The 26,035-nt window shown below is 37.2% G+C and overlaps 2 protein-coding genes and 1 long non-coding RNA gene across 3 annotated transcripts; all 3 read right to left on the reverse strand.

Annotated features, from left to right (window-relative positions):
• Window positions 1-132: 132 nt before the first annotated feature.
• LOC149649090 (uncharacterized) lies at window positions 133-2,029 on the reverse strand. The gene is made up of 2 exons (XM_089849393.1): window positions 1,512-2,029; window positions 133-1,443 (listed from the first exon to the last, which is right to left on the reverse strand). Exons 1-2 carry the CDS (start codon window positions 1,646-1,648, stop codon window positions 1,200-1,202), a joined length of 381 nt encoding a protein of 126 aa, XP_089705519.1. The 5' UTR covers window positions 1,649-2,029; the 3' UTR covers window positions 133-1,199.
• LOC149649091 (uncharacterized) lies at window positions 2,024-24,184 on the reverse strand. The gene is made up of 6 exons (XM_089849434.1): window positions 23,616-24,184; window positions 4,196-4,294; window positions 3,119-3,304; window positions 3,066-3,077; window positions 2,842-2,983; window positions 2,024-2,244 (listed from the first exon to the last, which is right to left on the reverse strand). The coding sequence occupies exons 1-6, from the start codon at window positions 23,808-23,810 to the stop codon at window positions 2,024-2,026; spliced, it is 855 nt and encodes a 284-aa protein (XP_089705560.1). The 5' UTR covers window positions 23,811-24,184.
• Window positions 16,209-19,075, reverse strand: LOC149649092 (uncharacterized). The gene is made up of 2 exons (XR_016371669.1): window positions 17,877-19,075; window positions 16,209-17,797 (listed from the first exon to the last, which is right to left on the reverse strand). It is a non-coding gene; the product is annotated as an uncharacterized LOC149649092 (long non-coding RNA).
• Window positions 24,185-26,035: the final 1,851 nt, after the last annotated feature.

Here is a 26,035-nt window from a genome sequence, read left to right on the forward strand (position 1 = left end):
ATACCGTAAAATATGTCTTAGTTATAATGTAAATATTTTATTTGGATCCAACATTTAATCATAGAAACTTTCCTCAAAATTCATCAAATTTCATTTTAATCATTTAACATTTGGTTCCAATTAGGTGCATATTGAAATATATTGCAAATTCTTGATTGTGTTTAAATTAAATATATTAGTATATTAGTCCAAAATATATCCTTGTTACATTATCAATATTAATCTTTGGTTCCAATAGGTGTTCATTGATATAAAAACAGCCATGTTACATGAAAATTATTTTATACATTTTTGATACATTGAAATGGTTTTTCATTGCGTGTAATACGTGGTAATTGTAATTAATACTGTAAAATTTATCTTAGTTACAATGTAAATATTTAGATTAAATCCAGAATTTAATCATTGAAACTTTCCTCCAAATTCATCAAGTTTCATTTTAATCAGTAAACATTTGGATCCAAGCTGGTGAATAATGAAATTATTAACGATTATACATAGTGTTTATCATTAGTAGGTACTCAATGAAACATATTTCTTCAAAATATATCCTTGTTACGTTAGAAATATTAATATTTAATTCCAATAGGTGCTTATTGATATATATATAAAAAGGCTAAATATATCTTTGTTACATGTAAATTATTTTCCATTGAGTTAAATACATGCTTACTGCGATTAATTTTCCCAAAATACATCTTGGTTGCGACAAAAATATTTTTCATTTAGTCTAACGTGCTCATTGAATCTTTTTTCACGATATTATTATAAACAGCCAAAATACATCTATGTTACATGTAAATTATTTTATATTGAGTTCAAAGTAAATCTTTTTTACGAAACAAATATTTCTGATTGAGTCTAATATGTGCTCATTGAATTTGCTTTCATGAAACATTTTAAACATCATTTGTTTAGTCAAATAGGGGTCATTGAAATATATAACTGGATGTACTACTTAGTTACGCTGTGAACATATTTCCAATGATCAAAAGTAAACATCAACTAGATCGAACGTTTTTATTTTACGTTCATTGGTTACTTCCAAGATTATTTTTTTTTGTAAATTAAAAACATAGTTTGGGGTACAAAAAATGCTCTTTAAAACGTATTCCAATAAAAATAGCTTGTTATATTGCCAACTGTTTATGTTTCAACTAACATGTGCCAAACGACCAAATCTTATATTCCTCAAAAAATTACATTGGAAATATTTTTCCGCGGGTTCTCTGCGATTGACAAGGGATCATTGTCAGTAGCTCGATTGCGGCCACGACAGAAGCGACTGTAAGCATGACTGCCCAGATTGCAAAGGCCATTCGAATTTCTTTCCAGGTAATTACCTGAACTTCATTTTCAGGTCCTTGTTCTTTTCGACCGAAGTGTCTTTCAGCAGAGCGACGCCAGGGAGTTTCTTGACTTGTTTCCACGAAAGAGCGCAGCCTGTTGAAGATAATTTATAGTTTTATTGGACAGAATCATGATTTAAGGCATAGTTTCATGGAACTAACCTTCTGTTGATGATCTTGAGGGCTTCTGGTGGTAGAGAGGGAAACGTCATAAACACTTTCGGTTCGCATAAGTACTCTGCCGAGCCAAGGTGAAGCCGGTTTTTAAACATTGGGCCTTCATTCTTCATTGAACGCATTATGATTTCCAGATCCCAAAACCCCACATATGGATCCTTGAGAAGATTGAATTCATATTGTCGTGGTACATTTTTATCAACAAACTCGCAGAGAGTGATTATGTCAGTGTTGTTCTGAAACAAACGTTACGGTAAGCTCCGAGGTTAGAGGTGTTTTTTATTAATAGAAGTGGAGTGATTGTCTTTGAAATGTCTTAATTTAAGCATTTTTTGGATCATTTAAAATGTATTTGGCTACTGAGTGATGCGCAATATTTCCAGAAAGTATAACATGAAAGAAAAAAATATTGTGTTTACCTTTGTTTACAGTTACCAAAGTTGCATAAAAATATCTTTTCGATACCATAACTTTGGTTTAAGTAAATTAAATAGACGTTACCGTTCGACAAAGAAGGTGCTGGCCGATCCTCTTCGATCAGGACCCCCCATAACGTTTGGAACTCTCATGAAATCCGCCACTGTGTTGACGTTTTCAATTTTTTGAGTGGAGTAATTGGCTTTCAAGAAACTGCTGAACAAGTTGATGAGAATCACAGTTATCAAGAGAAAAAGCCCAACGCTGATTCGAACTGCCTGAGACGCGGGAATGTCAAATCCTAGGGGAACAAATTAAAGTCCTTTCACAACAGAACCAACGATCCTTACACAAATGTTACGCTAGAAAAGTCTAAGAGAGAAAGGCAGTGAGACACTGTGTGGTTAGGATGCGTGTGACCATGCATTGAAGTGTTCATTGAAATATTCTCCACGTTTCAATCGGAGTCTAAGGGCTGGTTTTCACTTGGCGAAATTAGGACGAAAATTCAGGACGATAAAATGTCATCGTCGGCGTAAGACAACTTGACAACGGAATTTCGGTCTTGTAGGGTAATTTTCATTTCTCGGTCTACCGCGGCGTAGACGCCAGCAACTAACTAATCGTTGGTCACCTGACCCAGGGAATGTCGCGCGTTGAATACGATTTCGCAATCCCTTGAATTAGGAGTTTGTACACGGAGTCATGAAATTGCGTAGTGTTTAGTTTAGAACTTTTGGCAGGATATTGTAATGCTCCTTCACCACAAAAGAGGGAGTTATTTCCGAATAGCCTTCCGGCCGACATTGGCGGTATCCAACTTCACTCCGGCGCTTTCGGTCAGCTGCCGAGCGTTATTGCGGTCAAGTGAAAAGCAGCCATTAAAGGAGACGTTTACCTTTTCCTAATGTAGCTCCGTAGTACAAAAACACTTTCTTAAAAACGAAAGTTACGACTGAGTTTCGAATTCCATTTATTCTCCGTTGAATGATCTCAACAAGAGCTAAGAGAGCGAACGAGCAAACCAACCCGATCCAAACCTGGTAAGAAAAAAAGTTCGAAAATCATCTCTACGATAGTTAATTTCCAAATGAAGCTATAGATCATTTTAAACCGAATTACCAAAGTGCAATGCTAAGAAGTAAAGAATGTGGAGTTTAGTAAACGTTTCTTACTCCTTGAGAGAAAGCGTTTATGTCGTTGAAAGTTCCTGTTGAACCCGTGTTATACGTGGTGTTTTTTGCCGAGATAAATCTATGACAAGAATGCAAGAATTCTACAGTTGGTATTCTTTTTACAAATAGCCACTTGTTGTATGGTGGTTTGTCATAAATTACTGGCTGAAGTATCACCATTACTTTCTGAAAATATGTTCTAAAATTAATTTTCGATATTAATAATGTAAGAGATTTTAGATATTTTCTATTAAAATATTTTAAATCCATATTTCTTAACCTTCACTCTAGGTATTAGCATAAGCATATCATACCACCAGTAAGCATGAATTCACAATACGACCACGGGTAATCACCATTGTACAATAGCGCCAGAGAGAGATTTGAGGTCCTGCGCCACCTCGAGGGGAATCGAAGCAATTCTCTCCTTCCCCGTATCCCCCTACTACCTTTTAACTCGGAAATTTCAGCAGTCGTCTGCTTCTATACTACGATTACCGCCGCCAATTACCTCAGTTGTTATTTTAAGTTTATTAAGCGTAAATTATCTCGAATTTTTGTTCAAAATAGAAAAACTAATAGTGATTAGTTTACACAATACATATGGTTTAAAATTAATATTATAATAACCAAAGATGAAAGAGTAAGTTACCGCAAGTTTTGTATTCGCCACTTTAACTGTTAAAAAAATTCAGTGTACTCTCCCATCCGAATAAATAGATGAATAAATAAAATTAAAATAAACATTAACTTTGCACGCCTCCCCCTCCCTGATCATTACCAAAGACGCGAACATCAAAACCCAAGGTTTAAATTGTTTGTTATTATTACAAGTATTAATTTAGGTAGAGCATATAATAGGTAAGAATAAGATATATACTAATCCTTGTATTTATGTCCAAGCTCCCGGTAGCATCCCTTGCGCGATTTGAAAAATGTTTCCTTATTGTGCCACCAGAAAGACCCGTGTCACGAGTTTTGCCAAGACAATGCCTATGGCTAATTTCCCTCTGATTCACGCTTACGGGAGGTTTGATATGCTTATGGTATTAGGCATGTGCGAGTATCATTATTTACCTTATATTCGCTAGTATGTATATACTTGAGACGTTTGTTGTTTTCGAAAATGTAATACATCATTTTGTCAAATGAATCGTAGGGTAGCAACCCTGGATCCTAGAAATGACATTGGAATATTTAAGTACTAGTTGAAAAACCCGTTGGAGCTAATAATACGGGCGATAGTGTATGTTTCGGCAATTTTCATGTTTGGTTTATCTCTGCTCCCATTGGTTACAGGAAAACTAACCTAACTACGCGATTGAACCTAAGCTCAACCTTACCATACCTGAAATGCACAATAAACTTATATTCTATTCTATTATATTATTATTATCTCAAAATTGCAGCCGCTATTTAAAAAGAGTGTAACGTCACGCTAAAAGTGAGGCGCGCAGGTCGAACGTATTTATCTATTTATGATGGTAAATGGTTAAAAATGTTAAATTATTGTAAACTTTAAATTCGAGTAAATTACCACCCATTTACAGTTCAGGTTTTGGAAAATAACATACTGTTTTTCCGATAGCTTTTTATTATAGTAGCAGTTGGATACCCAAATATTCTGAGCGTTATTGAATAAAATTAATATTTTCGGCAATATGACAAAATTGCAATTTGAAATAAATAGGTATATTGAAGCTTCATTTTTTGAATTATCGAATTTATCGGGACATTTTAATAAATAGAAAGTTATCAATAGAAAATACTTTTTTGATATTTCATTTTTTCAGTTGCGTTTAGCAAGATTCAATTTGAGTTTGAAATGTTTGTAATCTGAACTTACTGTATCTTCAAAATTCATAATTGTTACGTTATAATCAAAACCCTTCATTTTTGTCCGAGAAAGAAGTCGAAAAATCGTTACTAAGAAAACAAAAATCATAGAATTTTACGTGCATAAATTTAAACTTAACCTTATATATATTTCAGTAAGTTGTTTACTTGTTTGTTTCTTCTTTAAACAAAGTCACATCTTTAACAACATGGGAAGGTTTTTAGAAATGGTTTCGTGGAATTCAACAAGGCTGTGTCCGCGGAACGCTACACATTCTTTAAGTTTATATAATATTCCAATAGAGATTTATTCTAAGCTGTCATTGCTAGTGCTAATGGTGAAGTAAACAGTGTTAGAGAACTTGAGGTAGAATTATTATATCATTTATAATATTGCTTCGGCGGATTGTTTAAACATGAATCAGTATAATTTGACGAGCCGGAATTTCTAACTAAGTCGCTTTTAGTTTGCCTGCCCATAAGTAAGATGGTCTCAGATACTGCAAAATCTTTTTCCTTTAAACTGTACTAATAGGGGAGTTCGCCGAAAACGAATGCTGGCGAAGAGTTTCTGATTCCTTGTCTGGAAACGGTTTATTTGAAACATAAACAGTCGATATAGTTTAATTAACGTTGTAATTAAACGGCATGAGAATATAGTTCAAAACATAAATCGGTTTCGAAAACTTCGCAAACGGAGAATTCATATAAATCCTTAAGTACAACGAATATTGAGTTGAAGCTCTTGGCGAAATGTAGTTTTACGTTGCTTGTCAGTGGAAAAAGCAGCTTTTGAAATCTATATTCGTGGTGTAGTTGCCCTTATTCATCGCCTAGTTTGAAAATCCGAATTTAAATGTGTTTCTAATATTATGAATCTAGAAAAGTGTTGTATCCAATTAAAACTGGGAAATGAGATCCTTTGTGAAATATACGTTTGGTTGCACGCTCGCTCTATAATTACCAGCAACGAGACTGATAGTCACGTTGACGCACAAAATGACCTTTTCAACGATTGCCATGACAGTGGATCGACACCACTTTTAAAGATTTTGCTTGAAATAACAAGCTCACTTGTATTGTTGTATTGTTGTATTGTTGAAAGGGGTGACGCGTCGCCGCGTCGAGCACCGATACCAAGGGTATATTGTGCGCCCCGAGCTGATTAGACTGCGAAGAGTCCTGTTGCCTCGATGAATCGGAGAATCCGATTGGCCGAGACAGTAGAAAACTGGTGAGGTTCCATAGTATGCATGTCAAAATGCTCAAACCTCATGGCCGCGAGGTAGTCGCAGCTGCAGAGGATATGGGAGGAGGTTTCTTCTACCTCCCGGCAGAACCTACAGAGTGGGTCATCAACGATGCCCAATAAGTGCAGGTGTCTATTCAGCCGGCAGTGTCCAGTGAGGAGACTGGTGACCAGCCTAATTTTGCTTTTGGTGAGGGCAAGCAGTTCCTTTGCCCTAGTGATAGAAGGACCCGGGACAAACTCCTTTTCTTGTCTCTGCCCATCCATGTCAAGCCAGAGCTGCAGTTGAAGTGCAGACATCCGGCAGTGAATCCTATGAGGAATGATGCCATGGGGGATGGGAACCGCAGGCTCAGGTCCGAAGAACTTCGCCTCAGCCCCCCTTTTGGCATACATATCAGCCCTTTCATTGCCCAGATATCCGCAGTGTCCTGGCACCCACAGCAATTGAACCTTGTTGCGGGCAGCCAGAGAACACAGCAAATCCAGACAACTGAGGACCAGTCTTGAGTCAACAAGGCACTGATTCAGTACCATGAGGGCGGCCTGACTATCCGAATAAATCTGAATCGTCCGTCCGAGGTAATTTTTCTTGATGCAGAAATCCGCACATAAACAAATGGCCATTATTTCCGCTTGGAAAACACTGGCAAAGTTGCCGAGGCTCTCGTAAAAACCAAACTTCTTGGTCAAGCAGTAGACCCCGGCACCAGCTCCAGAGTCCGTCTTCGAGCCGTCTATGAACCAGACGGTCTCCCCCCCAGTACCAAGGACTGGGTTGGTCTCCCAATCAGTGCGACTAGGAAAGTGCACGCTGAAGGGCTCGTCAAAATGATATGATACAACAGACTTGTCTGAGACCATCGCAAGTGATGGCTCGAGACTGCTGTACTCACTGAAGAGCTTGGTGTGACTTAAGTCCCAGTGCTTGGGCTTCCACCAGCCGTGGTTGTTGAGCCTACAGGCTCCCATAATAGCTTCCTCCTCAATAAAGAGGTGGAGAGGAAGCATATTCAGAAGGATCTCCAGAGAGGCTGTGGGGGTAGTCCTCATGGACCCCGTGATGCCGATGCACGCCAGCCTTTGAAGCTTGCGTAGTTCATCTTGGGCTGCTTTAAGGCGAACCCTGGACCACCAGACAAGAGCTCCATAGGAGACCACTGGCCTGATGATTCTAGTATAAATCCAGTTCACGGCACTGGGGCTTAAGCCCCAGGATTTGCTGACTGAACTTCTTATACGCCAGAATAGAATTTTGGCTTTCTTGATGCTAAGGTCAAGATGGGATTTCCAAGTAAGCTTGGCATCAAAGGTCACGCCAAGGTATTTGACCTCGGTGGAAGGAAATATCATTGAAGAGGTCATTGGTCCTCTTCCGAGTAAACGGTATAAGGACAGTCTTGTTGGGATTGACGGTGAGGTTAACATCCCTACACCATTCCTCAACAACATGCAAGGCAGTTTTCATCAGTGCAGCGATCGTTGCAGGGAACTTCCCCTAACAATCACTGCTATGTCATCCGCATAGCCAAAGCAGTGACACCCCCCCTCCCCGAGTCGACCCAGCAGCTCATCCACCACCAGGCACCAAAGAAGAGGGGACAGAACCCCTCCCTGTGGACAGCCACGGTCGGTGAAGATCTCCAGGGATTCCCCGAGAAGAGACGCCGTCATCCTGCGATTCGTGAGCATGGAGTGTATCCAACGACACAGAGTGTCGTCAATACCAAACTGCTCCGCAGCGCGAAGAATAACTTCACTAGAGACCCTATCAAAGGCTCCCTCAATATCAAGGAAGATGGCTAAAGACATCTCCTTGAACTCGATGGCCCTATCAAGGCAGTTCAAAATGCCATGGAGCGCCGTCTCCGTAGATTTGCCTTTCTGATAGGCAAACTGAGCAGTGGACAGGGGAGTATGAGAGAGAATTCCATCCCGCAAATACCTGTCCACCAATTTCTCTAAAATCTTTAGGAAGAAAGAGGTAAGACAGATGGGTCTAAATGCCTTGGCCTCAAGATAGCTCGCCTTCCCAGGTTTGGGAATAAAGATAACCTTCGAGCGCTTCCAGATATCCGGAATATGCGCCAGAGCAATGCAGGCCCTGAATATCCTGCACAGATAGGGGCCAATGGCGTCTATACCTTCCTGAAGGAGGGCAGGAAAGACGCCATCTGGGCCAGGGGACTTATAGGGCTGAAACGAGTTGACAGCCCACTTAAGTCTGGAGTATGTAACTATCTTATTGGCAATTCCCCAGTCCGCCCTAGTAGCAGCAGTATCCCTAGTGAGGTAGTTCGGAAGCGGAAGGGTATCGAGACCCTTCCTTGTCAGAACACACGCCCTGTGGTTGAGTGAGGTAAAATCATAAGTAATGTTACCTACATTCTTTAAACCAAGGATTTTACCATTATGGATCCAAGGTTCCTGAATGAGGGCCACATCCAGGCCCTCTAAGGCAAACCTCCGACAAAGGACTGCCGAGGCTGCTTTGCAGTGATGCAGGTTGATCTGGATCACCTTAATGCTCATGCCACAGAAAGAGAGACGGACTTAGCCGCTACTTGGCAGCAGCTTGGAGTCCCGATCCAGGACCGGTATCTCCTTCGCCACCGCCAGCAGCAGCCCCGGCCTCCATCTCCATCCAAGTGTCAGGAGCGGAAGTCCTCTCGGTATCAGAGTCCTTCAAAAAGTCGGACTCTGTCCCGAGGTCTATGTCCGAGCCATCTGGAAAGGATGGCTCTAAGTTAATTCCAGCAATATTTGCTGCCAGCTCCCCACTCACGCTGGCTGCGGTATTGCCTTCATCATCAGAAGCTTCAGAGACCTTCTGAAGAGGGTCCTGTGGTGCGTTCAGGACCTTGAAAGTCCCGACGTCAACACCAGTGAGACCCTCAAAGCCGGCCTCCTTGATGGCCTCCATGGAGGAGCCATCAATTAGGAATATCCAGCGTCTGGTGCTCTTCTCATCGAACGACTTCAGGCACCGCCAACAGTCGGTCAGAAACCTTCCGTTGTAGGCCTTTAGTCGCCGGAGAAGAGCCGCCGGATCAGTGGTGCGACGGTCCTTGGTACGGAAGGACACCTTGAACGGCTTCGGGAGTTCACAGGCTTTCATCACTGAAAGCCGTGTTCCCCCTATGGCACGCTCATTCTGGTGCAGCACCTTCACGAGCCATTCACCGGTCGCAGAATCTCCACATGAATAGATCATGGCCCCAGCCATGATGTGGAAATTTAGGGGACGCGGCAGCGAGCTTCCCAAGGAGCTTCCAGTGCGTCGAGTATAGCGGCCTGGATGGGAACAACGTCCGCATCCGTGACCGCATTAGTAGGATAGCCATCTTTAACGATGGCCATCTTGACAATGCTGGCGACGTCGCAGTAAGACTTAGTCTTCTTTGGCGCCGCCGCTTGTGAGCTAGGCGAGGGATCAGAGTCCTCTGTCCTAGTTCTCTTCCCAGAAAAGGTGGTAGTTGTCAGGCCCTTCTCTGAACATTTGACAGCAGACTCATCCCGCAAATTATTTAGCTAAAAATCGATCTGCATTTTTCTGCTAAAGTTGATTAAGAGCTGCACTACAGCTGCTAGTCCAGCTTAACTGACTTAAATCTAGCTGCAAAAATAGCCATATTGCTGCAGGTGTTAAAATTCTGTAAATTGAATGTTTCTTTGGACCATTTTCAAGTTATCTCTGTTAGATGGTTGGAAAAGCTTTGCAAATAAGTCAAATTGATGATACTACAACATGACTGAAATCAAACTGTAATGGTAGCCCATGTGATATGCCTTAATAAAGATGCACTCAGGCTTAGTAGGAAGGAGTTTGCAAATCTCATCGACTGGAATATAACATCAAATACATCTGTAAGCAGCCCTTAAAATAAGATGCTGTATCTTAAAAACAGACTTTATGAAGCTGTGCTAAATTTCTGCACGTAATATCTGTCAGCCAATTAAAATGATCGGAATAGGGGCAAAAATAGGTTAAATTACGTAAAGTTTTTAAATTAAAGCTTATCACTATAAAGACACTTCTATGTGATCTTGCGTCTTTTCGTTTGCATGAGGGCCCTGAAAGGGATAGAATAACTATAACGGTGCTTCCAATGGGGCTTCAGTGATTAGCTGTAAGTGAGTTGCAAAAGGGCTGTAAGTAGACTGCAGTTTGGGTGGAGATACATGTCAGTGGTCTTCAGCCGCTTTGGTTTATTGCATGTTTAAGTGCACTTGTACCAACGTGTATTACTTAATGTAATTCATTGTTACATGGAATACTGCAGTGCCCTAAGAATCCTACAGAACAGACAAGTTTTCATTACATTCATTCATCCGGGCACTGGGTTTATAGTAAGGATTATTCTCCTTAAGTGAACTGGCAGTAGAAAGAGCTTAGGGGTGTTACACCTTAATAGAAAGCTATCATAGGTGCTGTTTGAACGTTTAAACTTTAATTCTGATATCAGAATAGTAAATTTTTCATTCTCATTCTAGAATATTTAAACTTTACCTCTATTATTAGAACATTAACAGAATATGGTTTAAAGACGGAAAATTAACGAGATATAGTTTAAAATCGGTACATTTCTGTAGCAGAGGCAGCGCTGACCCCGATTCTGCTATATTTGAGCCAGCTGGTTACCGAGTTGCAGTTTTTTTTATATATTGGATTCATTGCTGCACAATTACTGCCTGATAGCCCAAGCGCAGCGAAGAAGAAAATTATTCTGGTTTTTTTTGGTAAGGCTCGTATCCTTTTAGCAAGCCCACATTTGACTGGTGTAAATATTACTTCCACTTTTGTGCATAGAAAAAAATATAAAATAATTGGAGTTTTATTTTTACTTTTACTTTTGGCCCGTTTTGGGTATTGAAAAATACGATTCAATTGAATTATCAATGCGATTGTCAGTTCACGTAAGTACTATTAGTAAGTGATAATAGGATTAAAGTGTATTTATAGTCTAAAAAGTCTATCTGTTATATTTACGACTTAAAAGTGTTCTTTCCTAAGGAAAGTAATTGAATGTATAAAACAGTAGCATTGAAAATTAAGAGCTAAAATTGAAAGTCGTTAAGGCTCGCCATAGAAATTTAAGGCGCGATAAAAGCCCGAAACCATATTTTGAACATGTAGCTCGAAAACCAAAAAATCAAGGCTCGCACTGCCCTTATATATAATGCATTATATATCAAAAATCTTAGTTACGACACCTAACCAAGTTTACTATTATTCAACCAAAAGAAAAATAATGAAAAAGCGTTAAAAAAGATCCTCATAGCGGATGTAGTAAGTCAAATTAAAACAGAAAATTTTATTTATCACAAATATCAATTAAACGGGAAGATATCAAAAATACGAAGCTATTTCAACTTCGTTATACGATATCTCGAAAAATCGCATTATTTTCACCTAAAGCAAAAAACATGAAAAACTGTTGGGTCAGAGGTCCCCGTAAAGGGCTTAAAATCCAAAATTAGACACAAAATGGTGTAAATTGTTTATCTCAAGACTGCCCGTTGATACCACCGCAGAACAACTTAGGGACTCAATTAAATTTGAAACAGAGTTAGAAACAGTGCAGTGTATACAACTCAACCCCCGAATTAAAGGGAAGTATTCTTCCTTCTACGTCACAGCAAGCGAAGAAGAATTTAAAAAATTACGCGATCCCCAAAATTTTCCAGAAAATTCACTAATAACAGACTTTCGCGGTCCTCTTTATGAAAACCAGAAATTTAAAACCACTTTACAAATGACTACCATTAGGGAAGAGAATTTGGGAGGTAAGGCACAACACGATGATGACTAGAAACCCAATTATATATTACCAAAACACCCGGGGTCTACGTAGCAAGGCCACTATATTTTTAAATAACGTAATAGAAACAAATTTTGATGTTCTGTGCCTAACCGAAACCTGGTTAAACCACTCTTATAGTAGCTCTGACTACTTCCCTAGAAATTATAATGTTTTCCGTACCGACCGAATTAAACGAAGTCTTGGTGGAGGAACCCTAATAGCCATTAAAGACACCTTTAAAACCATAAGGCGATCAGACTTAGAACACCAACATGAATCTGTTTTTGTTGAAGTGCGCCTAAACAATCGAGAAAATTTACTATTAGGTTGTACTTACTTCCCCCCGGATTCCTCAATATCAGATTACGAAGAATTTAACGATAATATTAAAAATCAATTACTTAGCTTTAAAGGGGATATAATTCTTTTGGGGGATTTCAATCTCCCCGGCGTCAATTGGGACAACTGGAACCTTAACGAATGTAGTTATTATGCAAAACATAAGGCGGAACATATCTTTGAGCTCTCCCACCTAAACAATCTCAAGCAACTAAATTATAAAAGAAATAGCAGTGGAAATATCCTAGACCTCTGTTTAGTTAACAGCGACAAATGTACAATAGAATACCACAATGAAATCCCGTTAGTACCTATTGATAAATATCACCCAGTTTTTACGTTAGAATTCTGCACGAGCCAAAAAATTCAATATGTAGAGTGTGTATCTAGTAGATTTATATTCATCAAGGGAGATTATCAGAAACTGTATAAAACAATCAAAGACATCAACTGGTGTCCAGTATACTCATCTAGGGACGTAGAATTTTGCATAAACTATACAACTAAAAATATTCAAGAAGCAATGGAAATCTCTATCCCCCGTAGTAATCCAAATAAACCCAGAAATGTTACAAAAAATAAATATCCACACTGGTATTCCCGTGAGCTCATCAAGGCATTAAAAAATAAGCGTTACTATCACAGAAAAAATAAGAGAATCGGTAATGAAAATGATAACTTAAAATACATTATAGCTCGCAAAACGGTTAAAAAACTTCTACAACGCGATCAACGAACATACTCAAATGAAATTTGTAATAGTGTTAAAAACGACCCAAAAACATTTTGGCGGTATATAAACAGTAAATCCAAGTCAAAAAAGAAAAGAATCGTGATTAAAAATGGAGATAAACTCCTTACAAATAACGATGAAATTGCAAATGAATTCAAAAAGGTTTTCTCGAATATATCGAATGATGACTCTATACTTCTACCCTTCACACCAAAAAACAAAATCCAATGTGAATTTTATCAATATATAATATCAGAACAGGAAGTAAAAGATACAATTAAGAAACTCAAACCCAAGCTATCATCTGGAATAGATGGAATTCCAAACTTCGTAGTAAAAGGCTGCGGCGACCTACTCTCACCAATATTAGTGCATATTTTCAACCTATCACTAGAACTTGGGCAATTCCCAAGTATGTGGAAAGAAGCTCTGGTTTCCCCAATATTTAAAAAAGGTTTGGAAGCCGATCCGAGTAACTACAGACCAATCTCCCTTTTGAACAGCTTACCAATGATATTTGACATGTTAATGAGTAATAAACTGTACAACTGGTTCAAGGTTAACTTACCCGAAAATCAGCATGGCTTTGTCAGGGGTCGATCTGTTGAAACTAATCTCCTAAGTACTTTTGAATATATGGCTCCCGAAATAGATGATAGAGGACAGGTGGACATCCTATATGTAGACCTATCAAAAGCGTTTGATAGAGTATCCCACCGTGTTCTACTTCAAAAACTTAATTTTTACGGCCTAACGGGAAAACTATTGGCCTGGATTGAAAGCTACTTAAGGGACAGGAAAAACACATTAAAAATCAACGGAGAACTATCGAAAACAAGCTATGGAGTTACTTGTGGCGTTCCTCAAGGTTCTTCCCTAGGTCCGTTACTATTCAACATATACACCTCCGATATACCCTTGCAGATCCAGGACTCCAGAATTTACATGTTTGCCGACGATAACAAATTATGTAATTGCATTCGCAACGTAGAACACTGCGGAAAACTAAACACTGACCTAATGAACCTTCAGAAATGGTCTACCATAAATAATATACCTATAAACGAGGATAAAACGTATGTAGTGTCTTACACCCGCAAGAAAAATAAAATTATTTATCCCTACAAACTGAACGGAAAAACACTTAAGAGAGAAAAGAACATACGCGACTTAGGAGTCTTGTTTGATGAGCGATTACATTTCATAAGCCAAGTTGAAAACACCTCAAAAAGCTGTTCAAGAACTCTCTGTTTAGCACTCAAAATCGCTAAGGATATAAACTCACCCACATGTTTTAAAAGATTGTACTCAACTTTAGTGAAACCGAAGCTCTTATTCGGTGCCCTAGTATACAGTAGCTGTAGCCAATACCAGATATCTAAGCTCGAGCGTATCCAGAAGAAATTCGCTAAATTTTACCATCAATACTTTAGCATCAAAACCCCGTTTAAGTACGAAACAGTTATCAAGACATTAAAAATGGACTCAATAAGGGACACCTTAATAAAACTAGACATACTTTTTCTAAAAAAATTAATTCACAACGCTATTGACTGTAAAGAACTCTTAAGTCAAATCAATCTAAATATCCCCAATCAGAAGACAAGAATTAAAAATTACCAAATTTTCAAACCACAATTGTCTACAATATACCCCATGAGCCGGATAATGAGAAATTTTAATATTCATGGAAACAATGTAGACATTTTCAATGATAAGAAGTTAAATGTGAAAAAAATAGACCTTACTTAACATGAACCAAAATGAGCATAGTTTTAACTTTTAAACCCCCTAATAATTTAAAACCACACAAACGACGTATCATTATACCGATTGTCCCCGCGTGCAAATACTTGAAGGTCACACTTACGCTGTACTGTTTATTTGCACGAAATAAAAGCTTTATTATTATTATTATTATTATTATTAATTATAATATTCAACTAAAAAGGTATATATCAAAACTTTTAGACACCATACCTTACGAAGTTTACTATTATTCATCCACAAGGAAAATAATAAAGAACCGTTTTAAAAAGGGTTCCCACAGCGGATGTAGTAAGTCAAATTTAAACTCCAATTTTATTTATCACAAATTTCAATTAAACAGGTAGAGATCAAAAATACAAAGCTATTGCTACTGCGTTATACGAAAATTTAAGGAATGGTATTATTTCCAACTAAAGCGAAAAACATGAAAAACCGTTGGTTCAAGGGTCCCCACAAAGGATGTGAAAATCCAAAATTAGACACAAAATAGTGCAAATTATACTTTTCAATTAAAAAAGTATATATTAGAAATTTTAGATACGACACCTTACGAAGTTTACTATTCGCCTGAAAAATAGTGTAAAATGGGTGATATTAAAATTACAATTCAACAGCGATATATCGAAAATTGATTTTATTTACTTACAAAGACTACTAAAAGGGCCGGATTAAGCAATTTTGCACCCGAGGCCGAGATAGTGTGCGCCCCCTTAAGTCGGTATAAACGGAACAGCAAATGTCCCTAAGGGGGAATAGTTAAACTCAATGCGCTCCCAACAAGCCTTGCGCCCGGGGGCCAGTGCCCCCTTGCCCCCCCTTAATCCGGCCCTGACTACTAATATTCATCAGTAAGTAAATAATGAAAAACCGTTTGAAAACATAAATAAAAGTTTAAAGTTAAAGAAAAATCAGATGTATTATGCATTTTAATAAAAGAGGTAGATAATAATAATAGTAATCTAAGCTTTGTCTACGAAGGGATTTCCACACTAAGCCTGTGGCTTATTTACAGGTGGATCCCTTTACAACGCATAGAGCGGTGATGGCTAGCCCCTTCGCCACAGCTAACCTACAGCGTCCTATACTAACTATTACCGATAACCTCTGCAAGTTTTGATATTCGAGGCTCTTTTAATGTGTTATTCGATACCATCGAAAAAAATCCAATTTTTATCTAAAGCAAAAATATAAAAATCTATTGGAAGAAGGGTCTGTAAAACAGGTGTAAATAGTCACAATTGGACAAAATATGGGATTTTATTAAACAGGTTTATATCAAAAAATCTAATCAATTTTTTTGCCTTTAGTTGCGGAAGGTTTTTAAAATTCATTAAAAAAAAAAGACGAACAATGCCCATCTCGGGTATGAAAATTTGGATTTATTTTTAATTCTAATAAATTAAGGAGATGCAAAAAGTGTAAGTCAAGATATGTCAAAAATTGTTGGAATTAAAATATTGTAGATGTAATAAATCAAAGAAACACAAAATAGAATTTACTCTAAATATCAATTAAACAGGTATTTATCAAATTTATGATTTTTTAAGTGCAATAAATAATATCTAGCTACATCCTAAATAAAAAATTATGAAAAACAAACCATTGGAACACTTTGCACTTTCTTAAGGAAGTAAAACATTAGCATTGAAATGGGCTCTTTGAATAATTTAATATAAGAGGAAGTTATTAAAAACCCTATTTTAAGTTTAATTAACGATGCCTTTCGTAAATATATCCTTCTAACCTTTGTCATTCTTTAGAGTGTATTAGACTATAAATATTGAAATATATTATACAAAAACGAGTTTTTCTTCGTAGTCCTTAAAAAAACTGTACATATAGACAATCCTTGGCGACACTTTTTCAAACCCACAAAGGCGCAGAATTTAGAAATTATTACTGTATTACAATTTGAATATAAGTTTAATCAATACGAGAAATTTGGTTTTAATTGCGTAGTTCAAGCATTCACTATGATTCGAAATTTTACAAAAAAAACGTCTAACTCGCAAAAAAATATCCACCTCGTAATGTTAAGCTTCAAAGTGATTAAAATTACGATTTCGGATTCAGCATAAATAGAAAATCCCTGTGCTCTAACCTATTTTATTGTGGAAATGCATAAAAAACCTTTCATTTAAAAATAGTTCTGTACAAATTTGATTCTGGATTCGAATATCAATCCATTATGCTATGTTATATAATATACACAAAAATTATATTTTTGGCTATAAAAAAATTCTAAATATGAATGCGGGAGTGAAAAGGGATTCAAGCTGGATTGATATTTCTCTTTGCTTGAGAAAACTCCCAATTTTTAGCTTCCACAATTAATTTTTTCTCTGGCGCGCGTTACGGTGAGCAAACGAGACGAGTTTATAGCCCTTCCGCCCCCCGTCCCGACCTTCTGAGTTGAGACTGAAGTTCGTTTATGTTTCTCTCTGCGCAAGCGCGACGTTTTAAACTTATCTTCCACAGACCGATTTAAAAAGGGGGTTTAAGCAGACAGAGTGTACCCCTTTCCGATGACGTATTACCCCCTTTCTCACCGGATCTATCTCTCCATCATTCTACTGAGGACTGCGGCCCCTTTGACGCCCCTTTTGATATCGGTCTATATTCGTTAAGTACCGTAGCATTGGCTTTATGCAGTTTTCGATTGTCATTAAATTATCTGAAACTTATTATAATATATACTGATCTTCACCATAAAATAGTGGGTGTCTGCTATTTGTCCCGCATTTTTTCGTTAAGCAAATTCCAGCACTGTGAATCTGGAGCTTTATGTTTTTAGTATGGCTACGTTCAGTAACTGGAAATCGGAAAAAGCCGTTACCGCTACCGATGTGTTTTTTTCCGAACGCTACGTCAGAGTGACGTCAGACGTCACTGAACGTTTTTTTTTCTCTCTCTGTTGCGTTTGATGATACTTTCCATGATGGCGTCTGCTAGAGATTTTGGATTGAGGAGAAAACTGTTATTTTTGTTATTAAATGAACTATCTAACGATGATAAATCGGAAATAACCTTAATTCCAGTTCATTTGAAAAGATCTATAAAAGAAAAATGTGTTATCGTTTCGCTAGTGGCTTTGGACTGGATTTCTCGCCGTGTTGAACTTCAATTAATGACGTCATAAATCCGATTCGCATCGAAAAAACCTGCTCTTCCAGCCGCTACGATCGGTGTCACATCGATGCGTAGCGTGACGTAGAAACCGAAAGTGCGAAAAACCGTACAGTAAAAAAATCGGTCTCCGATGCGCGCAGCGCTGCGTACGCTAGCAGTTACTGAACGTAGCCTATATCTATAATGGAAAACGGCATAACTGTGTTCTGAAATATTTCCCACGATGTGTATGTAGTACCAGAAGTATATAATACTTCTCTTCGAGAGAAGTGTACCACAAAGCGGGGTAAGTGTAACGTCACTCTTCCCAACATCGGAACATTTAGAGCAAGGTTACTAAACCGTATCACATACACGATAAATAGTTCCCTCATCATTACTTTATCAGCGTTTAAATATTTGGTAAGACGCGCTTGTGCATTTTTGTCCCATGTCAAGACGAGGTTTGTGGGATGATTGCTGGGGATTTAGTGCCAAACAACTATAGAATTCACCTTACGGTGCGATGCCTATTTGTAGTTTGATGAGCGGGAAAGCAAACTAAAAGGGTGAGCCTCTGAAGAATGACGTTACATAACCTAAAGCATTAAGAGGTTACAGAGTGTCATCCTTCTCCTATTATCCCCTTCTGGTAGTACGTAGTTTCCAACCAAAGAAGTTAAAAGAAAGGAATGGAGTCGGTAGGTCAGGGTTTGGTTTGGATAACAACTTCCAGTAAGAAAACGTGGCGCTAACAAGGCAGTAGGAATGTAGCAACCACAGTTTACTGGAAGGAAGTTTCCAAAAATCCTTAATTATTGAATCCTTTTGGGTCTTCAGGTGTTTTTGTTATACTGCGGAAGGCAGGGATCAGGAAAAGTTTCCATTCCTTACTTTTATATTATTTATTCCAACGGACCTTAAGCATAAGCATGAGCATAGCCCACGAGCTTGCTTTTATAGCGGCAGCAGCTTGCGTCGTGATGCGCGTGATCGAGTGGGCTATGACATGAAACCTTTGAGCCAACGGTTTTTCATGTTTTTTGCTTCTAGTGAAAATAATGCGATTTATTTAGATATCGTATAACGAAGTAGAAATATCTTCGTGTTTTTGATGTCTTTCTGTTAAATTGAAATTTGTAATAAATAACATTTTGTGTTTAAATTTGAATTACTACATCCGCTGTGGGGACCCCATTCCCAACGTTGTTTTATTATCTATCATATGGATGAATAAAAGTTAAGTTAACTTCGAAGGTTGTCGTGTATTTTATTATTCCAAAAAAAACTTTTACTTGAAATTTAAAATTTACTCCATTTTGTGTCTAATTTTGGATTTTTAAACCCTTTACGGGGACATTTGAGCCAACGGTTTTTCATGTTTTTTGCTTTTAGTGAAAATAATGCGATTTAACTAGATATCGTATAACGAAGTAGAAATATCTTCGTGTTTTTGATGTCTTTCTGTTAAATAGAAATTTGTAATAAATAAAATTTTGTGTTTAAGCTTGAATTAATACATCCGCTATGGGGACCCCATTCCCATCAATTTTTTATTATCTTTCATATAGATGAATAAAAGTTAACTTCGAAGGTTTTCGTGTATAAAATTATTTAAAAAAAAACCTTTTACTTGAAATTTTTAATTTACCCCATTTTGTGTCTAATTTTTGATTTGTAAATTTGAATTAGTAAAGTTCTTAAGATATAAGCTGCTTGACTACGCCTTATGCTTATCGTATTAACGTGTTAAATTCCGTTTCCATTTGAATTTAGACATTTTGTTACCCATAACTCAAGCTTAGAGAATATTAGTGTATTGCTATTCTTACGGGGACAAAGTTAACCGGAAATACGTCATAGATTTTGGTCCCCATAGAGAATGTAAAGAAAATTATCTAAAAGTTTCCTTTAAAAATATTTGGAATTCATTTTAAGATGCAATTTGAAACAAGTCATAAAAGTGAAATATATTTTCGATTTTACGATAAAAGCGGAGGAGATATTGCGTTTTCTAAATGTCCCCGTAAGTGACTTTTTAAACTCGGTCCTCATAAGCAATGTAGGACATGTATGTCGGTGTGTCTGTCTGTCAGACCCCACGTGACCGCGTTCGCAGTTTGCGTATCGGAGCAAACGTGTTCCCAATTTCCGGACTGCATTGACAGTTCACGGAAATTTGGGTTTGTCTCCTCTGGCTATTCAACTTGAGTTCCAACACCACCAGCTTTGGTTTTTGTCCACTCGACATGGACACTAGTCTGTACTTGCTAGCTTCCAAGCACAACCATCTTCTGTTCTTCGTCAATTTCACCTTGACACCAGCTTCTATGCACCACCATCTTCTGTTCTTCGTCAATTCCACATTGACACCAGCTTCTATGCACCACCATCTTCTGTTCTTCGTCAATTCCACATTGACACCAGCTTCTTTGCACCACCATCTTCTGTTCTTCGTCAATTCCACATTGACACCAGCTTCTATGCACCACCATCTTCTGTTCTTCGTCAATCCCACATTGACACCAGCTGCTAAGCACCACCATCTTCAGGTCTTTGCCCATTCCACATGGACGCCAGTCAGTCCATTCTGGCTTCTTTTCCTTCGTCATCGTTTGGTTTCAAGATATACGCGGCGATCGGCTAGGGTTACGAGAAACGTCTAGCCTCCCAATGGCAGGGCTTCCACCATCGGTTCACGCGAATGCGTTTTTATCTATTACTATAATGGAAACGAATCGTATATATACCCCAAAATTTGAAGAAAGCGGGCAAGAGGGGTACCCTTCACTTTAAACGTCAATATTAGCAAAGTTTCGAAAGAAAATAGGAACAACTTTATTTTAAACGATTTAACTATTTTTAAAGTTATTTACTGGCGATTAAAATAATTAATAGCATTTATATTTAATTAATTATTTAAGATAAACTTATTTCTTTGAAGTGACACAAGTGAGAGTTTACATAGAACGAGTAATGAAGATTGCATCTGAATCGAAACACTACACGCATATCAAAGTTAATATAAAGCGAGTAGGGTGAAAAGATCTCTTACAAAACGATAACATTTTCTTTTTGCAGAATATTGAATGGAAATACTTAAATATTTTTCGGCATTACGATTCTTTTAGTAGTTGTGTAGCTATAAAGCTCTGTTTCATCTCAATATTCCAAGAACATCTTTTGATATTAACATTTAAAATTTGGTGTTTACTTTTTAATTCATCTTTACTACATTTATATATAGTGTAAACGTAACTTTTAGCTTCATTAAATAATAAGGATGTTAATACTTCATCTCTCCATACGTGTTGAAACGACTGGGTCTATGAGATAAGATAACCTAGATCTTAACCATAATTGAACTTGTTTCATGTCCTCTTATAGGAGGTCTTAACGGTTCAGATTGAGCCGAAAGTTAAATACACATTTAAGTGATAGATATTAGGTCCTCATTAGAATTATTGTGGATACGCAGGAAATTATTAAAACGCTTTAAACTAAATGATCATGGCAATATCTCGCCGATTAGAACTATGTATTTCCGGTTTGTCTCATTGGCTTGCGGACCTGTGTTTGGAAAGTAAATTCGTCTCGGCTCGGAGAGGTTTATTTTGGTTTCCCAACTTGTTTCTTAAGGTATTATCTCTTCAGTTGTTATCTCTGTTGTTGGACCGTGAATAACCCTTCCAAACATGCTCTCCATTGCCATTAGTGATGGCGTTAAACGCTCTAGTTTGCCTGTCATAATTGCTCAATAATAATCTGCCTCTATAAGCACCGTCAATTCTTCGATGAGTGGATCTTCAGATGTGAAGTCTTCGGATAGCTTTATATTTTTGCTTTTCAGTTTTCTCTTAATCTTTTCATTGGGGACTTGTGCTTAACGGTTGGGCAAATACGAGGCACTTCTAATGCTTCTATCAAGATGGACTTGTTTCCGATAAGGCTTTTTAATTTCAATTCCACTTTATTGACTCTAGTGCTTACGGGATCATGAAGAAATGCACCAACGTTTAAATGTTCTTGGCTAATTATTTTTAGGCCCAACGATTTGGACATGTCTACTCTTACATATGTATTATCACTTCCACCGTCAAGAATGCAGCGTATCACTCTTTCTTTTCTTTTTCCTTCGCCGATCGTTTTAGCGATTTGAAGAAAAGTTTGTTTCTCATCTAAGTTGTTTAAGGTTGTGGCTGTTACTGTATCTTGGGGTGTATATTTGCTATCTTCATTCTCTATCTATTTTGTGCGGGTGTTGGTGCTACCTGTCTCTTTATTTACATTTTCACACATAGCCGTGTGATGTCGTCTTCCGCAATCAGTACAAGTTACTTCGCTCTTGCATAATCGTGAGTTGTGATTACGTTTTAAGCACCGAAAACACCTCTTTTTTGCTAAAATATTTCTCTTCTCTTGTAATGGTAAGCTTTTGTCGCAACTATCTAGTGTGTGGTCAGTTTTTTCGCAGAAAATATATTGAAGTGTGTTAATTGCTCCCAACGCAGAAGTAGTAGATTGGGGACCCCTGTTTCTCTGGTTTTTATTTTTATTATCGTCTCTCTCTCTAATATCTTTGTTGAAGACTCTTTCCCTGCTATCTCTGTTTGAGGACCTTTGGTAATTCTGCTTGATGCTAACTTTATCTTGGGGTTTAAGTTGTTCGAAGGTTCTTTCTCTATTATGAAGCTCAATAATTCAGTGATGTGATAATTTCCAACTTTTCCAATGGTTTTGTTGAATTCAATTGTGAATACTCGTGGAATTCTTTGCAATATTATGGGACTTTTAGCGCTTACAAATGATTCAGATTTTACACCTAGCGATTCTAAACTTCTAATTTCTATTTCACAGTAATCTTAAAAATTTCACAACCCTTCTAAATCTCGGGAGTCAGTGACTATTGGCAAATTTAGAAGTCTATTCATGTGGGCGTCTTTTACAACTTCAAATTTTCCAAACCTATCTTTTAATTTATTAATAGCTTGAGTTTTGCCACAGATTCTTTATACCCCGATCTACCTATAAATATACCTTATTGTTAACCATTCTTGATATTCTAAAAATTGACGATTTTATTCGTATGAATGATTTTACTTTTATCTTTAAATTGTTCAATAACAAAATTCCTCTCTCTGATCTTTTAATGGCCCTTAAGTTTTCAACCCGTAAAAATTTACGTTCCCCAAACACCTTCTATCTCAGTCGTACCAGTTTAAATCTCATAGTCCGCATGCAAATTACATGCAATAAATTCGCTAAAATAATTGACATTTTTTCTGACAACCTACAAGACGCCAAGCGCAAAATTCGTTACACAATTACTAAATAACACATTTAACAATACTAACCGTATAAGTTTCTCCAAGAATCAACTAATGTCGTGGCTTTGTACATTTTGTATAAATTCGGATAATACTGTCTAAATTTGTGTATATATCTATGTAATTTTGTATAATTTGTGTATGTACATTTTTTATAATTTAAATCTCTGTGTATAATCTCGCGAGTTGTTTTGCAACTTTTTTTATGCACATTAAACTACAATTTCATTCATTCATTTCATTCATAATTGTTTTCGCTTGGAGGTAAATTTTTTATAGCACTAGCTGCCTTACCTCCTAAAAAGGTTTTTAAGTATGAAAATTTGGCTACCTTAGATAAAGGTTTATTGTGGACTGCTGTTTCGTATAGGCCCCAGAATTCCATCCATTTTTCTGATTCTCCATAATATTGTGCGATTTTGAATTCTGGAAGCTTAATGTTTGCATGCTGGACTGTTGTACCTGATGCAGTGCTCTGTTGAGTTATTGGTGTTGTGTTGTTGGTCCTTTCCTCTGGTTTAGACATCACTTCCAAGGTTTCTTCAGCAATACATATAACTTTCTCTATTTTATTTTGATATTAGGCAACTTGTAAAAGTTCTTCTCTTAATTGAGCCAATGGTATAGTGAATTCAATCTCCATGTCTACATCGCGCAAAGTCTTTTTACAATTCTTAAGTTCTCGTAACTTATCTTGTAATGCTCTCTCATTTATCTCCTCACTATTTATATTGTTCATAACATCCGTGATTATCTTTTCTGTCATCTCCCTGTAGACTTCTCTCTTGAATACGTTTCTGTCAGGTTCATTATTCTCTGCCTTGTTGTTGTTTGATGTAGTTTAAACTTCTCTGCATTTATCCACAGATCACGGGTTTCGGCACTATGAAGTAACTCTGTTTCCTCTCTCTCTATACTTTAGTAATTTTTCTTTAATTTAAACTTCCCTATTTTAACTCTAACTTAATTACTAGGACTCTGGTATGGACCTGTAAGATAAATCCAACTCTTTCTTTATCAAGTAACAACATTTATTTCAAAAATTAACTGTTCATTTTACAATTTCAATCATTCTTTTTCTTAAAGAGCTCTCTGATTTTTCTCTGCCTCCTTGCTCTTCCTGATTTCGCTCTTGCCCTATTAATACATTCACTTTCTTTTTATACTCTTTTTTTAACATCTTTTGACATCAAACATACACTTTTAAATAGAAGGTCAATTATAACACTCATTTTTAGCATCTCTTAACTACAGTTGTATTTTGATCGGTTAAAGGTTCAACAAATTTTATTCTTATTAATTTCTCAAACTCTTCACTTTAAACAATCCATAAAAGATTAATAATTTTATATACGTGTACTAAAACTGCGTTGTCACAAACACTAAAGAGGCATTTACGCAAACTGAAGATTTGAATTATCTACGAAGAGGAAGAGGAGGAAATCCCACTCCTTCCCAATTATCTAGAGATGAAGTCAATCTGTATGAGTTTATAGTTATTTGAAACGAGTGCCTGGCGAAAAAAGTTCTTGATGGAATTTTACCATTTGTGTAGTTCACGTCAGTTCAAAGAAGGGGAAGATCTCTTTAAAGATCGCAAATTTATGGTGTTTGAAAGCGCATTATTACAACTTTTCACGTTTTGCGCAATATGCCTCTCTAAATGTACTACAGTCATGTCTACAAAAGGCTCAGTGGTTATAGTACAGGTTACATGTTGCAACAATCACAAAGTGAAATAGCAAAGACAACCAGAAATATCCCGCAAACCTGCTGGGAATATTCTTACTGCCGCAGCTATTTTATTTTCTGGGGTGAACCCAACTAAAGCCATTAGGATGTTACAAATGATAGGGATTCAAATGTTTGATAAGAGAACTTATTATCGAATTCAAAAAGCCTACCTTTTGCGAGCTATAAAAACTGTAAGTGACCTTTCTTATATAAATGCTTAAAGGATTAAAAATGGTAGAAATTTTCTTGTAGGTCTGGGAGAGCGAACAAAGATGTCTTCTTGAGTCCTTGCAGGGGAAACCTCTTTGCTTGGGTGGGGATGGAAGATGTGACAGTCCCGGATTTTCTGCTAAATATGGCAGCTACTGTTTCTTAGAGAGTTCCATTAAAAAAAATAATTCACTTGGTTTTGATTCAGGTAATCAATTGCCACGCCTGTTGGACAACACCTGAAGAATTATATATATAATGATTCTTGTTTTTTTCCTATAGAGTAGTCAAGTAGCTAACAGTGTAGCGATGGAACTCGAAGGACTAAAAAAGGGGCTAAGTTATTTATTTGATAAAGGTATGACTGTGGCGTATTTAGTTACGGATAGACACAAGCAAGTAAGGCGCTATCTCAATGAAAATTATCCTAGAATAACGCATTTATTTGACTGCTGGCACTTAGTGAAATGTAAGAATTAGTTTAATTCTCAAATTTTCAATCGAGTAAGTGAAAACTTTCTTTTAGCCCTGAAATCTAAGATTGCTCAAGCTTGCGGGACCAAAACATACATGCGAGATGTTAAGTTTTGGAGTAGAAGTATACAAAATCATATGTATTGGTTGGCCAATTCCAGTGGTGGAGATGGTGAACTCATGAAAGCTAAATGGTTATCTGTGTTACGTCATGTCACTAACCAACATAAGGATCATGGAATGCCTTACAATGAGTGCGCCCACGGAGAGTTAGACGAGAAAAGACCCAAATATTAGTTGGAATTAGGTTTGTTATTTCGATGAAACACAACA

This window comes from Phalangium opilio, unplaced genomic scaffold, assembly GCF_054372755.1.
Source record: "Phalangium opilio isolate 3A_F unplaced genomic scaffold, DU_Popi_V2 ptg000088l_1, whole genome shotgun sequence".
NCBI classification, from domain to species: domain Eukaryota; kingdom Metazoa; phylum Arthropoda; class Arachnida; order Opiliones; family Phalangiidae; genus Phalangium; species Phalangium opilio.

Coding starts and splice junctions, on each gene's coding strand:
- LOC149649091 (XM_089849434.1), bottom strand. CDS start 23,810: ATGTCTAAACCAGAGGAAAGGACCAACAACACAACACCAATAACTCAA. Junction 4,295..23,615: donor ACAATAAACCTTTATCTAAG/GTAGCCAAATTT, acceptor TGTCATTTCTAG/GATCCAGGGTTGCTACCCTA. Junction 3,305..4,195: donor TACATACTAGCGAATATAAG/GTAAATAATGAT, acceptor ACATATTTTCAG/AAAGTAATGGTGATACTTCA.
- LOC149649090 (XM_089849393.1), bottom strand. CDS start 1,648: ATGCGTTCAATGAAGAATGAAGGCCCAATGTTTAAAAACCGGCTTCAC. Junction 1,444..1,511: donor CTCAAGATCATCAACAGAAG/GTTAGTTCCATG, acceptor TATCTTCAACAG/GCTGCGCTCTTTCGTGGAAA.